Below are 15,688 nucleotides of genomic sequence, written 5' to 3'. Positions count from 1 at the left end.
AAAGACTCTTGAATAATATACAATCATTAAAAAATTTTTCACATAATGCAGTTAGTTTTATCCTCAACTTGCAAAAAAGGTAAGTATGGTCAAAACTTCATTGTACCATGTCACAAGTCATATAAGCAGAATTTAGTCAACAGGGATGTCCCAAAACTCTGGACCTGTAGTAACAAGACTACAGTGTGATTCAAAATAAACACTCAGAATACTGTAATTATTTCAGTGCTTTTATTTTAAAAAAAGTTAATATATAACATTTGTACAAGAATTATCTGCATGATAAGGGAATTAAATGTAAATATGAAATAAATTGCTTTATATGGGCCCAGGCTTCTGGAACACACTGTACTATACATTAAAACTGCTTATTTCATTACAACTCCTATTCTGCTTTCACAGAATTTATTTAAGCCTGCTGAGCTTGACAGGAGATGAGGAGAAGACATTGAGGAAATAGGGAGCTTCTGTGTTGGGGTAAAATGTACTAGGAATGATGTTGTACACACCTGAGACAACATCAAACATCTCAAGAACCACAAATCCTGACCTGTAAAGAAATTAATTTCAGTCATTACTGTGTAGCGCATAAAAGCGGGTTTATTGTACACACGTCTTGACACTGAAAAATATGAATATGTATACCATATACAGTTGTATAAATCTACTGTGGAGGGAAAGCGGAATAGGGACCAACCTAGGAAAGATTGGAGGGAGGAGATTTTGTGTGCGAGTTAGATAGGAGTGGAGGCAAATGGTTTTTGGGGCTTGACAAGCTGTTAGAGTGAAAGCAAGGTAATATTTTGTGAAGGGATTTAGGGAAACCGGTTAGCCGAACTTGAGTCCTGGGGTAGGAAGTACAGTGTCTACACTCTGAAGGACAGGTGGAATGTTTGGAAGGGCATCTGAACTATAGTATCTGCATGCCTCTGGCAAGACAGTAATGAACTGAATGGTGAAATTGTTTCTTTTTTTTGGGTCACCCTACCTTGGCAGGAAATGGCTTGTGTGTTAAAAAAAATCTAGACATCCATCTAAACTGGTATACAATGACATTCAAAAATGGGAACGTACAGAAAGAAAACAGATTTGGGAATGAGAAATTAAATGAGCCCTAGGTAGTAGGTTGGTAGACAGCAACCATCCAGGAAGGTACTATTGTCCTGCCAAGTGAGTGTGAAACAGAAACCTGTAATTGTTTTACATGATGGTAGGATTACTGGTGTTTTTTTTCTGTCTCGTAAACATGCACGGTTTCAGGTACGTCTTGCTACTTCTACTTGCACTTAGGTAACACTACATATACATGTACAAGCACATATATACACACCCCTCTGGGTTTTCTTCTATTTTCTTACTAGTTCTTGTTCTTGTTTATTTTTGCTTATCTCCATGGGAAAGTGGAATAGAATTGTTCCTCTGTAAGTCATGCATGTTGTAAGAGGTAACTAAAATGCCAGGAGCAAGAGGCTAGTAACCCCTTCTCATGTATACATTAATAAATTTAAAAAGAGAAACTTGTTTTTCTTTTTAGGTCACCCTGCCTCGGTGGGATACAGCCGATTTGTTGAAAAAAAATTAAATGAGCATATTTTGAACAAAATCCTATGGTTAGTTCTCAATTTAAGAGTTATGCACCAAGTCAAAAGAAAAAAAAAAAAAAAAAAAAATGGGACACTAACAAAGTTGGGTTGCATTGACATACAGTGAAGACTAGGAGGGGAGGAGAGAGGAAAAAGTAGCAGCGAGGTAGTATTCTCAGGTTCATAATGTGTGTGCACCTTAACCCTTTCACTGTCCAGACCCCTGATCAGAAACTTGTCCACAGTGTCTAAGATTTAAAACAAAAAATATGCTTTTTTTTTCTGAGGTAATAATACAAAGTGATGAAACATTGACGAAATTAAGCTTTTGCAAGTTTTGCTGTGTCAGCGATATTTACGCTCACCTTGAGCCCTATTTTACAATGTTCCAGTAGAACAAATTCTTTTCTATTTTCTTAGCATGTCTTCCATTCAATTGACTGAGCACAAGAAACCACCCAATCAACTATTTCAACTACCCAATAAAGTGATCAGAAAATAGTAATTTGGCAAATTTCATGCAAATTTCAAAATATTTCCATTTCAAAATAGCATCCAGAATAAACAATGGAAGCATTCCTGGCACTAAAATAACATTTCCTCTCTTTATTAGGCATTTTTTATTTTTTATTCACACAAAGAATAGAAGGTTTACTGTTATGCAGTACTGCAATAATTGTATATATAATATCAGCACATTCATGAATATCAGACCCACTAGATGGACATGTATTGGATGAGTGACATGATTTGTTTATTCCTGAAAATTGACAAAAATCAAACATTTCCACTACTTTGAGCTCAATTTCAACCTATTTTCTACTTCTGTAATATATATAACAATCTATCAAATGAGACCAAGAAACAGAGGATACAACCATAAATACCACATTAAAATAAACCGTAAAGTCGCTGTTTTAATCCAAAAACAGTGTCGCAGTTTTTTCTTATGCAATGCGTGTTGCAGGATTTTTTTTATATGGTGCACACTTACCACAGACTCATTATCTCATATCTAGGCCCACATTTACCGCTCACAGTTTATCTGAGTGAGCTGAGCTCGTGGAGTAGTACTACGGCACCAACAGTGACCTCAAACTCACAGTACTACAGAACAGATTAAAAAGATTAAAGAATAAAGATTTTATTTCTTTGCAAAGGTTACAAAGTGTAATTACAATTTTGATTTGTTAAGTACAAAGAAAGCCACTACCATGCTGGGGCATTTCAGGCAATGAAAGGGTTAATCTAGCCAAAGACAAGCTGGTTGGTTAAAGGAGTGAAGGAGAGTAAAAGAGAGGAGGATTATAAATGAATCTTTTAATTTTTTCTTGGTTATTTTGTAACCAATGATATCTATTTTTGGTGTATATGGCAATTTGGTGTTTATTTGGTATGCTCAATTTTTTGGCATAAGAAACATGGATCTTTTCCAAATTTTGAATTGCATAGGAATTACAGCTGACTTCTGGATTTTTTTTATATGCTTATTTGATGGACCATCATAATTTGTGACGAGTATGTTCCAAAAAACTGCACAACTAATGGACTGAAAAACATATGGGCAAAATAGGGCCATGTTCTTCAGACCTCTGAGAGAGCAATAACAAATTTTTAAATGTCATAAAAATAATAGTTTTTCTTTAGCAATGTTGATGATGATCTGTGATACACCTGAACTCTAGTGAGACAGTTTTTCTTTAGCAATGTTGATGATCTGTGATATACCTGAACTCTAGTGAGACTCAGATAATTAAAAGAAAGTACACTAGCTAGCCAATGGTTATAGTAATAGTGGACATTATTTGTTACTTTCAAGTCAAGCTCAGGATGCCTGACATATTAAAGTGAATCTTTTAATCTCCATGCTCCAAATTCTCTGTATAATATTTACATCATATATTCCTCTGAAACATGATTTCTCCACTGCCACCAGCCTCCTCCTCGCTGCAATCTTTAAAACCCATACTGCACACCCATATGAAAGATTTGGTACTATTATACTCTGGTACATTCCCCTTTTTTGCCATCTCCACTGACATTAAATATAAATTAATTAAAAAAAAAATATTTATTACATACCAAATTAATTTTTAAAAAATCCTATTTCTTGACTGACCTCTACCAAATCAACATGATGTTGCCACATTAAAAAAAAAAAATACTGAAAATTATTCATTAATACCTGTATGCTCCTGACTGCTTCTTACTGAAATATCCACTAGCTTCTGTGTTTTTCGCTTCAACACACACAACTTCAAAACCAATCTGAAAAAGATTAAAAATGTTAGCACATACATGAAGCTGAGAGATGATTCAATAGGGACATGGAATGGTAAAAGAAAAAGAAAAATTCCATAGCCATATCCTCTTGGTCTCATTTGATAGAATGGAAGATATATTACAGAAATAGAGATGATTTTGATTAGTTTTGGTACTGAAAATGGCTTGAAACTGAGCTCATAGTAGTGGAAATGTTAAATTTTTGCCAATGTTCAAGAGTAAACAAATGATGTCACGCGTCTAATATGCGTCAGCTGGTGGGTCTAATATACATTCACGAAAATGCTGGTATTATTTATACAATTATTACAATATTGCATAACAGTAAATGTTCCATTTTTTGGTGTGAATAAAAATTCATTATGTGAATAAAAAATAAAAATGGAATTAATTTTTAAAACTTGAAAATGCAACTAATGAACAGAGGAAATGTTAGTTTAGTGCCAGGAATGCCTGCATTGTTTATTCTGGACCCTATGTTGAAACTGGAGTGTTTTGAACTTTGTGTTAAATTGGCCAAATTACCAATTTCTGATCACTTTATTGGATAGTTGAAACAGTTGACTGGGTGATTTCTTGTGTTTAATTGATAAAATATAAGTAATACTAGCGAAATAGCTAAGAATTTGGTTGACTGGAATAATGTAATTGGCCTAAAATGGGAATCAAAGTCGGCAAAATCGCTGACGAGTAAATATCGCTCACGTAGCAAAATTCACGAGAGCGTAATTTCGTCAATTTTCCATTAAATTTAATAATTTTTGTTTTATTACCTTCAGAAAAAGATTCTCTTCCATTTCGTAAGAAAAAATAACAAAAAAATTGTGGTTGCCAGTGTTTGTCAATGATTGTGAAGGAGGGAGTGGAGAGGCATGCTGAGGCCCATCTGGGCTTAGGTGGATGGTAGTCCAGTCAGTCAAGTGAATCAGTAGTTCAGTCATTCAATTCAGTAGGTCACTCATTCAAGTCTGTCAGTCAAGTCATTCAATGAATCAGTTAAGTCAGTCAATCAACTAGTAAGCAGTCAGTATATCAACTCAATCAGTAAATCAGTCAAGTTGGTCAAGTAAATCAGTCGAGTCAGTAGGTCAGCCAAGTAAGTCATTCAGTAAATCTGTCAGTCAAATCAAATCAGTGCTTGTGGCACTAAAATTTTTCCCCTACCGAAAAACAGAATTGTTTAAATTGAATTTTACGAAGTGTAAAACGAAAATGTGCCGCAATTTGACAATAGTTCAATGGAGAAACCACTTTAATCGATGGTCTACTGTACTAAAGTTCATATTCAAGAGTGACAGCAGGATCATAAGCTCTAGAAAAGAGATGTGTTCCCAACTGAGACTTAAAAACAAGCACAGAGTCTAGACTCTTAACAGACACTGGCAACCTGTTGAACAATCTACGAATGTTTTGTCCACAACAGCATGAGGCTCAATCAGCTTAAAAAGATCCACAGCAACCTGCAGAAGTATTCCCAAGGACAGTGGAACCTCTACATACAAGTGCATCCATGTGCAAGCTTTTCCAGATATGAGCAGTCACTCAGTCGATTTTTTGCTTCCAGACGCGAGCGGGCCTCAAGGGAGGTTCCATGATGCTGGTGAGGGGCTCTTGCTCTTGATCTTGGGAATTGGATCTCAGCTGTTTGTTGGACTATCTTACTGAAACTTGGGCAATGTATAATGGAAAGGTGCTTCTTAATGTACACCAAAAATGAAAGAAATCTGACCATAAATAATGGAGTTCACTTCTCAGCCATTAACCTCCCCTTAGTGGTATATTTTTGTATGGTTTTTATGGTTGTATTCTCATTTTTTTTTTGTCTCATTTGATACAATGGAAGATATACCACAGAAATAGATATGATTTTGATTGGTTTCAGGACAAAAAGGACCTTGAAATTGAGCTCAAAGTAGCAGAAATGTTCAATGCTTTGGCAATGTTCAAGAGTAAACAAATGATGTCACAGTCCAATACCTGTCCAATTGGTACTGCCCCTCAACCTTCACATATTGGAAAGCTCTTCAACACGCTAGCAAAAGTGGGAGCAGACATCATGAGGTAGCAGTGGCAAACAACATGAAGCAGCAGTTTCAGACATGAAGCAGAAGTGACAGACATCATGAAGCAGCAGTGACAGACAACATGAAATAGCAGTGTCTGACTTTTATGGGTTATCCCAGGTTCTCTACACATGTAGTCAGGAGCAGGAATGGCTGCTGTGGTGACCCTATAAACCCCAACAACAATGGCCGCTATCACCACCACTAGCCATATACTACATAATGACATGTATTTTATTCATTCTAGTGTATACATCATGTTTCTATGTTATTAATATTGTTTATTATGTCATATTAGATGAATTGTGATAAATAAATAAGCCGTAGAGTTGATATTAGGAAACTATTTTAGTATTTTGTTGTGCCTGGAATTCCATTGGAACGGATTAATTCCATTTCAGTTAATTTAAATGAGGAAAATTGACTCTGCAAACGAGCAAATCCAGATGTGAGCAAGGTCACAGAATGGATTAAACTCGTAAGTAGAGGTTCCACTGTATATGGAACAAAAATATCAGTAAGATACTTGGCTTCATAAACCTTAATAACTTTAAATGATAACATAGTTTACACTCAATTCGTGCTTTGATAGGGAGCCATTGCAACTCAAACAATTAGGGACAAGTGGGAACCCCAGATGGAAGCAAAAATAAGTCCAGCTGCAGGTTTCAGCACAGGATTAAGTCTTTTTTCAGCAAGTAGTTAGGCAAAGCTACAAACAATTGCAAAAATCAGTTTGAGAGGCAACAAATGTAAGGATAAGACCAAAACATTATGCTTAAGATATTTTCTGACTACAGATGCTCCTCACTTTAAGATGGCTTGGCTTACGATATTTCGACTTTATGATGGTGTGATAGCAGTGCACATTCAGTAGTCATTGAACTTTGAATTCTGATCTGTTCCAGCAACATTCTTCAGGCCCGGTGTGCTTTCAGCTTACTACATTAACCCTTTCACTGTCGGTCCCATAATATTATGGCTTCCTGGCCAGTGTCGGTCCCGTAATACAACGCCAAAATTTTAGCAGCTTCCAGTCTTGCGGGAGATAGCTGGTAGGCCTACATATGAGAGACTGGGTCTGAGTGGTCAATGTGTGCAGTATAAAAAAAATCCTGCAACACGCAGTGCATAATGAGAAAAAAAACGGAATGTTTTTGGTTTATAACAGTGACTTTGCAGTGTATTTTTGTATGGAATTTGTGGTTGTATTCTTGTCTTCTTGGTGTCATTTGATAGAATGAAAGATATATTATAGAAATATAGATTATTTTGAATGGTTTACAGACCAAAAGTACCTTGAAATTGAGCTCAAAGTACCAGAAATGTTCGATTTTTGCCGATGTTCAAGAATAAACATATCACGCCACACGTCCGATACACGTCAACTGATGGGTCTAATGTGTATTCACAAATGCGCTGATATTATTTATACCATTTTGACAGTACTGCAGTAGTCTGTATAACAGTAAATCTTCTATTTTTTGTGTGAATAAAAACTCAAAATGGAAAGCAAGCGTAATATTAGAGGTGCCTGGAGATGTGATTAATGAACAGAGAAAATGTTATTTTACTGCTAGGAATGTCTCCATTGTTTATTCTGATTTATTTCTGATCACTTTATTGGGTAGTTGAAATCAGTAAATGGGAGGTTTCTCATACTCAATCGATAGAACAAATGGAGTTGTAGTGAAAAAGCTATGAGTTTGGTCAACTGGAACAACGGAATTGGCCAAAAACAGAGCTCAAAGTGGGCAAAATTGGCGATGCGTAAATATCGCCGAGACCACTAACTTCGCGATAGCGTAATTCCGTAAATTTTCCATCAAATTTTGTACTTTTGGTGTCATTACCATCAGAAAAAGATTATCTATTATTTTATAAGAAAAATATTTTTTTTTTTTAAATTCTTCAGCACTGAGAAGAAGTTTGTAAGCAGGGGTCTCAACAGTGAAAGAGTTAATGGTGAGTACATGTACAGTGGTACCTCAAGTTTCGAACAGCTCCCAACTTGAACAATTATGTAAGTGCATTTTTGGGGGTCTAAAACTGACTAATCTAATTTACATTATTCCTTATGGGAACAAATTCGTTCGGTATCGGCACTCGAACAGCCTTCTGGAAAGAATTAAGTTCATAACTCAAGGTACCACTGTACAACATATCACTGCATGTACAGTACCTGTATCATCCTTGGGTAATCAAATCAATGTGCTGTAAGACATTTTTTTGTACTGTACATTTATTGATAGGATAAACTTGTATTCATTTACTCACTTTTCAGTCCTGGTATTTAGTCACAGTAATTATTTTTTATTTACTTATTCAGTGACAGTAATTACAGCCTCTCCTCACTTATGATGGAGTTCTATTCCTAAGACCACGTTGGTAAACAAATTTGTCACTAAGTGAGGAGCATACTATAATGGTAGTGGGTTTGTGTTAACCATCTTTGATATTATATAATAATGTCACCTTTGCAACATTTATAACATTTCTGGTATATTTTTAAAATGTTTATACAGCAGTGTACTGTATATTGTAATAAACAAACTACAGGAAATCAGCTCTAATATACATTATTGAGGTATGCATACTGGTCACAGAGCCCTTCGTAAGTCCGAGCCGTTGGTAAATGAGTACATTGCTAAGTGAGGAGAGGCTGTATCTACTTATTTATTTATCATATCATATTTGACTTACGATATTATCAACTTATAATGAGTTCATTGGAACATAACCCCTTCATAAGCAGAGGGGCATCTGTACATAGAGATTTGAATGTGAAAAATGCAAGATTTAACAATTTGGCTGATTTTTTGTTTTCAACAAACAGGCCATATCCCACCAAGGCAGGGTGGCCTAAAAAGAAAAACGAAAGTTTCTCTTCTTAAATTTAGTAAAGTATACAGAAGAAGGGGTTATTAGCCCCTTGCTTCTGGCATTCTAGTCACTTCTTACGACGCGTATGGTTTATAGAGGAAGAATTCTGTTCCACTTCCCCATGGAGATAAGAAATAAACAAGAACAAGAACTAGTAAGAAAATAGAAGAAATGCCAGAGGGGTGTGTACATGTATGTGTAGTATGACTTAAGTGTAAGTAGCAAGACATACCTGAAACCTTGCATGTTCATGAGACAGAAAAAAAAAATACCAGCAATCTTACCGTCATGTAAAACAATTACAGTTTTCTGTTTTACACTCACTTGGCAGGACGGTAGCACCTCCCTTTGTGGCTGCTGTCTACCAACCTACTATCTAGAATTTGGTTGATTTTTTTTTTCAAAAAACTGGCCATATCCCACCAAGGCAAGGTGGCCCAAAAGAAAAACGAAAGTTTCTCTTTTTAAATTTAGTAAAGTATACAGAAGAAGGGGTTATTAGCCCCTTGCTTCTGGCATTCTAGTCACTTCTTATGATGCGTATGGTTTATAGAGGAAGAATTCTGTTCCACTTCCCCATGGAGATAAGAAATAAACAAGAACTAGTAAGAAAATAGAAGAAATCCCAGAGGGGTGTGTACATATATGCTTGTACATGTATGTGTAGTATGACTTAAGTGTAAGTAGCAAGACATACCTGAAACCTTGCATGTTCATGAGACAGAAAAAAAGATACCAGCAATCTTACCGTCATGTAAAACAATTAGTTTTCTGTTTTACACTCACTTGGCAGGACGGTAGCACCTCCCTTTGTGGTTGCTGTCTACCAACCTACTATCTAGAATTTGGTTGATTTTTTTTTTTCAAAAAACTGGCCATATCCCACCAAGGCAAGGTGGCCCAAAAGAAAAACGAAAGTTTCTCTTTTTAAATTTAGTAATTTATACAAGAGAAGGGGTTACTAGCCCCTTGCCCCTGGCATTTTAGTCGCCTCTTACAACACGCATGGCCTACGGAGAAAGAATTCTGTTCCACTTCCCCATGGAGATTTTTTTTTTTCAACAAGTCGGCCGTCTCCCACCGAGGCAGGGTGACCCAAAAAAGAAAGAAAATCCCCAAAAAGAAAATACTTTCATCATCATTCAACACTTTCACCACACTTGCACATTATCACTGTTTTTGCAGAGGTGCTCAGAATACAACAGTTTAGAAGCATACACATATAAAGATACACAGCATATCCCTCCAAACTGCCAATATCCCAAACCCCTCCTTTAAAGTGCAGGCATTGTACTTCCCATTTCCAGGACTCAAGTCCGACTATATGAAAATAACCGGTTTCCCTGAAATCCCTTCACTAAATATTACCCTGCTCACACTCCAACAGATCGTCAGGTCCCAAGTACCATTCGTCTCCATTCACTCCTATCTAACACGCTCACGCACGCTTGCTGGAAGTCCATGGAGATAAGAGGAAATAAACAAGAACAAGAAAGAAAACAGCAGAAAACCCAGAGGGGTGTGTATATGTTGTGTATCTTTATGTGTGTATGCTTCTAGACTGTTGTATTCTGAGCACCTCTGCAAAAACAGTGATAATGTGCGAGTGTGGTGAAAGTGTTGAATGATGATGAAAGTATTTTCTTTTTGGGGATTTTCTTTCTTTTTTTGGGTCACCCTGCCTCGGTGGGAGACGGCCGACTTGTTGAAAAAAAAAATGTATGTGTAGTGTAACCTAAGTGTAAGTAGAAGTAGCAATACGTACCTGAAATCTTGCATGTTTATGAGACAGAAAAAAGGACACCAGCAATCCTATTATCATGTAAAACAATTACAGGCTTTCGTTTTACACTCACTTGGCAGGACGGTAGCACCTCCCTGTGTGGTTGCTGTCTACCAACCTACTATCTAGAATTTGGTTGATGTGTCCAGTAAAAAACCCAGATCCCTCTCTGATCCCACAGGCTGCCAACTGACAGTATCACAATCAAAGGCACCAAAATCTTCAATCTGTACTGCCCTGAAGTTTTTCTCTGACAATCAAAATCTCTGTCTTACACTCACTGAGTTTCAGTTTTCTGTTTATAATCAGACTACAAATATCCAGCAAAAAGAGAACTAAAGCAGAGTTTTTCATCTTTTACATTTCGAACCTGCATGTAGACTTGTGTACTGTCAGCTTAAAATTGATAATCATCCCCATGGTCATCCAACAGTAAGACTAAGTCACTAACATAAATAGTAATAAAGTTGGTAGAATTACCGACAATATGTAAAGTAAAAGGACACAAGTGCAACTAATGTGACATTTATTGTGGCAACGTTTCGCTCTCCAGGAGCTTGATAAAGCTCCTGGAGAGCAAAATGTTGCCACAATAAATGTCACATTAGTTGCACTTGTGTCCTTTTACTTTACAACATAAATAGTAAACAATACCAGTCTAAGAACAGCCCTGATAAATACCATAGTGCAAATGGTCCTAACAGTTTTAGAAGGTATGATTTTTTCTTTTTGCTGATTTTTTTCTTTTTGCTGATGAAGTATACAGAATGATTTCGAACAAAGCATTTCACTAAATAGCAGATTAATACCTGAATATCCTTAGGAGCCTTGAGTTCAGTTCTGAGACAATGCAAATCACTCTCAGTTCTAAACTGGTAAACTGGGTTGTTCTTATATGTAGCAGGATGATTGGGGCAGCCGCCAGCAGTTTCGCCACTCCACTTCCCAGTGATCTGTAAAACAGATGTAATTATAAATACATAATTCAATGGAAGTCATTCAATATCATTTAAGTTAAGAGCTGGATAAACACTGGAGGAGGTAATTCACATACCATAAGAGGAGGTTATTATATATTATAATGGTCTGAAGAAGGAAAACTACTTTTTGTGAAGGGGTTCAATAGCTACTAAGAATAGAAACTTATCAGTGTAACCACTGAGTGTTAGGTCACTTTTCACTTGGTAAGCTATCTGCTTATGTTCAACTGTAAACTTTGCTTCTTAGCTGTCTGCATTATTCACTGAACAAGCCTCAGCTTCATTCAGAATAGCTAGGTGAGGAGGAGTTAACAACAGAAAGTGGTAAACACCAGAGTTTATGAAACTAACCACAAAAATTAATTTTTCTTATATCAAAATGTTACGGTATTCTATGCTCAGGTTCCATGACTCACTAATAGGAATCCTACCACCAGTGTCCAAACCATGGAGAAAACAGTGCATAACTTGTTCTGCAGTCATGAGATGTCAGGAAAGATGGAAATATTCTGGCCCAGGAATGCAGACCAAAACAAGAAATAAGTTGCCGTGATATCAATGCATCGTCAGTGATGAAAATACTAAAATGTCCTATTTCATAAAAGGAGAGAAAGCAGAAATGTTAACCTATACATTTTTAGTGAACAAAGATTGAGAACATCCCAAGATAGAAAACTTATTTTCTTTCAAACTAAATTAAAAAACTCTAGCTTCTGAATCCTCATGGAAGTGTGGAAAAGTCAGCAAAGGAGTGTTGGAGTCATCTTTGTGAAGAATGTGTGGAAAGGACAAACCTATAAGTAGGCAAAGTCACCTGGAATTGCACCAAAAAAACTCAGGAATGAGCTGGAATTAATCATTGGTAACAGTATCTAGAAAGGCAAAGCTGGTCAATAACTATTCTTCATTTCTTGAACATAAATCAAGAATGGGTAGGCCTCGTGAATATTTGCCATTAACTCTCAATTGTTTGTAAAGAAAGTTGAAAGTGAACATAGATAAGAGTAAGGTGATGAGGGTGTCAAATGAGTTAGGTAAAGAAAAATTGGGAAGTGAATGTATTCAGGTATTTGGGAGTAGATTTGTCAGCAGATGGGTTTGTGAAGGATGAGGTTAACCACAGAATTCATGAAAAAAAAGTGTGATGCACTGCAGTATCTGTGGAGACAAAAAACGTTATCCATGGAGGCAAAGAAGAGAATGTACGAGAGTATAGTGGTACAAACACTCTATGTAAGTGTGAAGCATCGGTTGTAAATGCTGCAGTGAGAAATAGGCTAGAGGCAGTGGAGATGTCATGTCTAAGGGCAACAAGTGGTGTAAATATTTTTCAGAGAATTCATAGTGTGGAAATTAGGAGGAGGTGTGGAGGGCTGAAGAGGGGTTATTGGGGTGGGTTGGTCATTTAGAGAGGATGGAGTAAAATAGGTTGACTTGGAGGGTGTATAAATCTGTAGAGGAGGGGAGGAGGGGTAGGGGTCATCCTAGGAAAGGACAGAGAGAAGGGTAAAAGAGGTTTTGTGTGCAAGGGACCTGGACATGCAGCAGGTATGTGTGAGCGTGTTAGGAATGAATGGAGATGAATGGTTTTTGGGACAGGACAAGCTGTTGGATTGTTAGCAGGGTAATATTTTGTGAAAGGATTCAGGGAAACTGGTTAGCCAGACTTGAACCCTGGAGATGGAAAGTACAATGCCTGCATTTTAAAGGAGGAGTTTGGGATACTAGCTGTTTGGAGTGACATCTAAATTGTCGTATCTGGGCACCTTTGCAAAAATAGTGATAGTGTGTGAGTAATGGTTTAAGTTTTTATTTTTTTTTGGGGGGGGGGGGGGAGTCATCCTGCCCCAGTGGGAGATGGCCGATGTATTAAAAAAAAAAAAGAAAAAACTCTCAAATGATCAAGATAGAGATAATACATACATGTTCCTCCGTGTAATCCCTCAAGCATGTTATCTCCCTTAACATGCTCAAACAAGGAATTGGAGTGTGTGTGCTGGCTTGTAGATGAGTACAGTAGTTTGTGGCAAATGAGATCTCTCACTAGGTGTAGATATGTACTAGAAAATGATTGTCATCCACTAATTGATGAGAAGTGAATGACTCAGCTAATCTGTGAACAGCATATTTAAGTGGCATCTGGACCACTGAAATATCAACAACACTTGCAGCACTAGCTAGCAAGTTATTTTAGTGGTGCAGATGGCACTTAAAATGCTTTTGAGTAGAGCTCAAAGACCTGAGTGCTGGTTCCCACTCAGATCCATTAAAAGACCAGGTTAACATTCTAAACAAGCCATCCCACTTCAACACTGTCCTCATGGATGGAGAAAAAAGTTACATGTCCACATAAGCAACATCCTTCATGTTGCTGAGAGAGAGATGCAATGAACAGCCAATGGGAGCAGGAGGCCAGTACAGTGAGAGATATAAACAGAAGAACAAAAAAGTGATTTAACTGGTGCTATATAGATATTATGGAGAAAGATTACCATTCCCATTAGTGTTTCATGAAACCTGAATACAAATATAATCTGGGGTATCCTATGATATAATAGAAATACCAGCAAATACAATTAGCGATGTCTGGCCATTCATTCCAAACCAACATAAAAAAAATTATCACAATATTAAAAATTAATTGTTACTGTACTGCATGCTTTAGGCCACAGCAGAGTAACTGTTGGCTTACTGTCCAGACGCAGTGGTCTGAAAGTTAGTGTTTTTTGGACAAGGAACAGAAAACTTTTGATTTTGCTAATTTTTTTTTTTTTTCAACAAGTCGGCCGTCTCCCACCGAGGCAGGGTGACCCAAAAAAGAAAGAAAATCCTCAAAAAGAAAATACTTTCATTATCATTCAACACTTTCACCACACTCACACATTATCACTGCTTTTGCAGAGGTGCTCAGAATACAACAGTTTAGAAGCATATACATATAAAGATACACAACATATCCCTCCAAACTGCCAATATCCCAAATCCCTCCTTTAAAGTGCAGGCATTGTACTTCCCATTTCCAGGACTCAAGTCTGACTATATGAAAATAACCGGTTTCCCTGAATCCCTTCACTAAATATTACCCTGCTCACACTCCAACAGATCGTCAGGTCCCAAGTATCATTCGTCTCCATTCACTCCTATCTAACACGCTCATGCACGCTTGCTGGAAGTCCAAGCCCCTCGCCCACAAAACCTCCTTTACCCCCTCTTTCCAACCCTTTCGAGGACGACCCCTACCCCTCTTTCCTTCCCCTATAGATTTATATGCTTTCCATGTCATTCTACTTTGATCCATTCTCTCTAAATGACCAAACCACCTCAACAACCCCTCTTCTGCCCTCTGACTAATGCTTTTATTAACTTTACACCTTCTCCTAATTTCCACACTCTGAATTTTCTGCATAATATTTACACCACACATTGCCCTTAGACAGGACATCTCCACTGCCTCCAACCGTCTCCTCGCTGCTGCATTTACCACCCAAGCTTCACATCCATATAAGAGTGTTGGTACTACTATACTTTCATACATTCCCTTCTTTGCCTCCATAGATAACGTTTTTTGACTCCACATATACCTCAATGCACCACTCACCTTTTTTCCCTCATCAATTCTATGATTAACCTCATCCTTCATAAATCCATCCGCCGACACGTCAACTCCCAAGTATCTGAAAACATTCACTTCTTCCATACTCCTCCTCCCCAATTTGATATCCATTTTTTCTTTATCTAAATCATTTGATACCCTCATCACCTTACTCTTTTCTATGTTCACTTTCAACTTTCTACCTTTACACACATTCTCAAACTCATCCACTAACCTTTGCAATTTTTCTTTAGAATCTCCCATAAGCACAGTATCATCAGCAAAAAGTAACTGTGTCAATTCCCATTTTGAATTTGATTCCCCATAATTTAATCCCACCCCTCTCCCGAACACCCTAGCATTTACTTCCTTTACAACTCCATCTATAAATATATTAAACAACCATGGTGACATTACACATCCCTGTCTAAGACCTACTTTTACTGGGAAGTATTCTCCCTCTCTTCTACACACCCTAACCTGAGCCTCACTATCCTCATAAAAGCTCTTTACAGCATTTA

At 37.2% G+C, this 15,688-nt stretch overlaps 1 protein-coding gene across 3 annotated transcripts in view; it reads right to left on the bottom strand.

Annotated features, from left to right (window-relative positions):
* Nucleotides 1–209: 209 nt before the first annotated feature.
* Nucleotides 210–15,688, bottom strand: part of LOC128686734 (calpain-7) — a 34,156-nt gene continuing 18,677 nt past the window's right edge. For all 3 annotated transcript variants that reach the window (XM_070082370.1, XM_070082373.1, XM_070082372.1), the window contains exons 10-12: nt 11,405–11,548; nt 3,769–3,851; nt 210–550 (exon numbers count right to left, since the gene is read on the bottom strand). In XM_070082370.1, the coding sequence (XP_069938471.1) occupies nt 406–550; nt 3,769–3,851; nt 11,405–11,548 (372 nt within the window). In that variant the 3' untranslated portion in view covers nt 210–405. The remainder of the gene's footprint in view (nt 551–3,768; nt 3,852–11,404; nt 11,549–15,688) is intronic.

The sequence above is a fragment of the Cherax quadricarinatus genome, chromosome 7, assembly GCF_038502225.1.
Source record: "Cherax quadricarinatus isolate ZL_2023a chromosome 7, ASM3850222v1, whole genome shotgun sequence".
In the NCBI taxonomy this organism is placed as follows: Eukaryota; Metazoa; Arthropoda; class Malacostraca; order Decapoda; family Parastacidae; genus Cherax; species Cherax quadricarinatus.
Note: the sequence above shows the minus strand (reverse complement) of the source record. Positions and strands in the feature narration are given on the sequence as shown.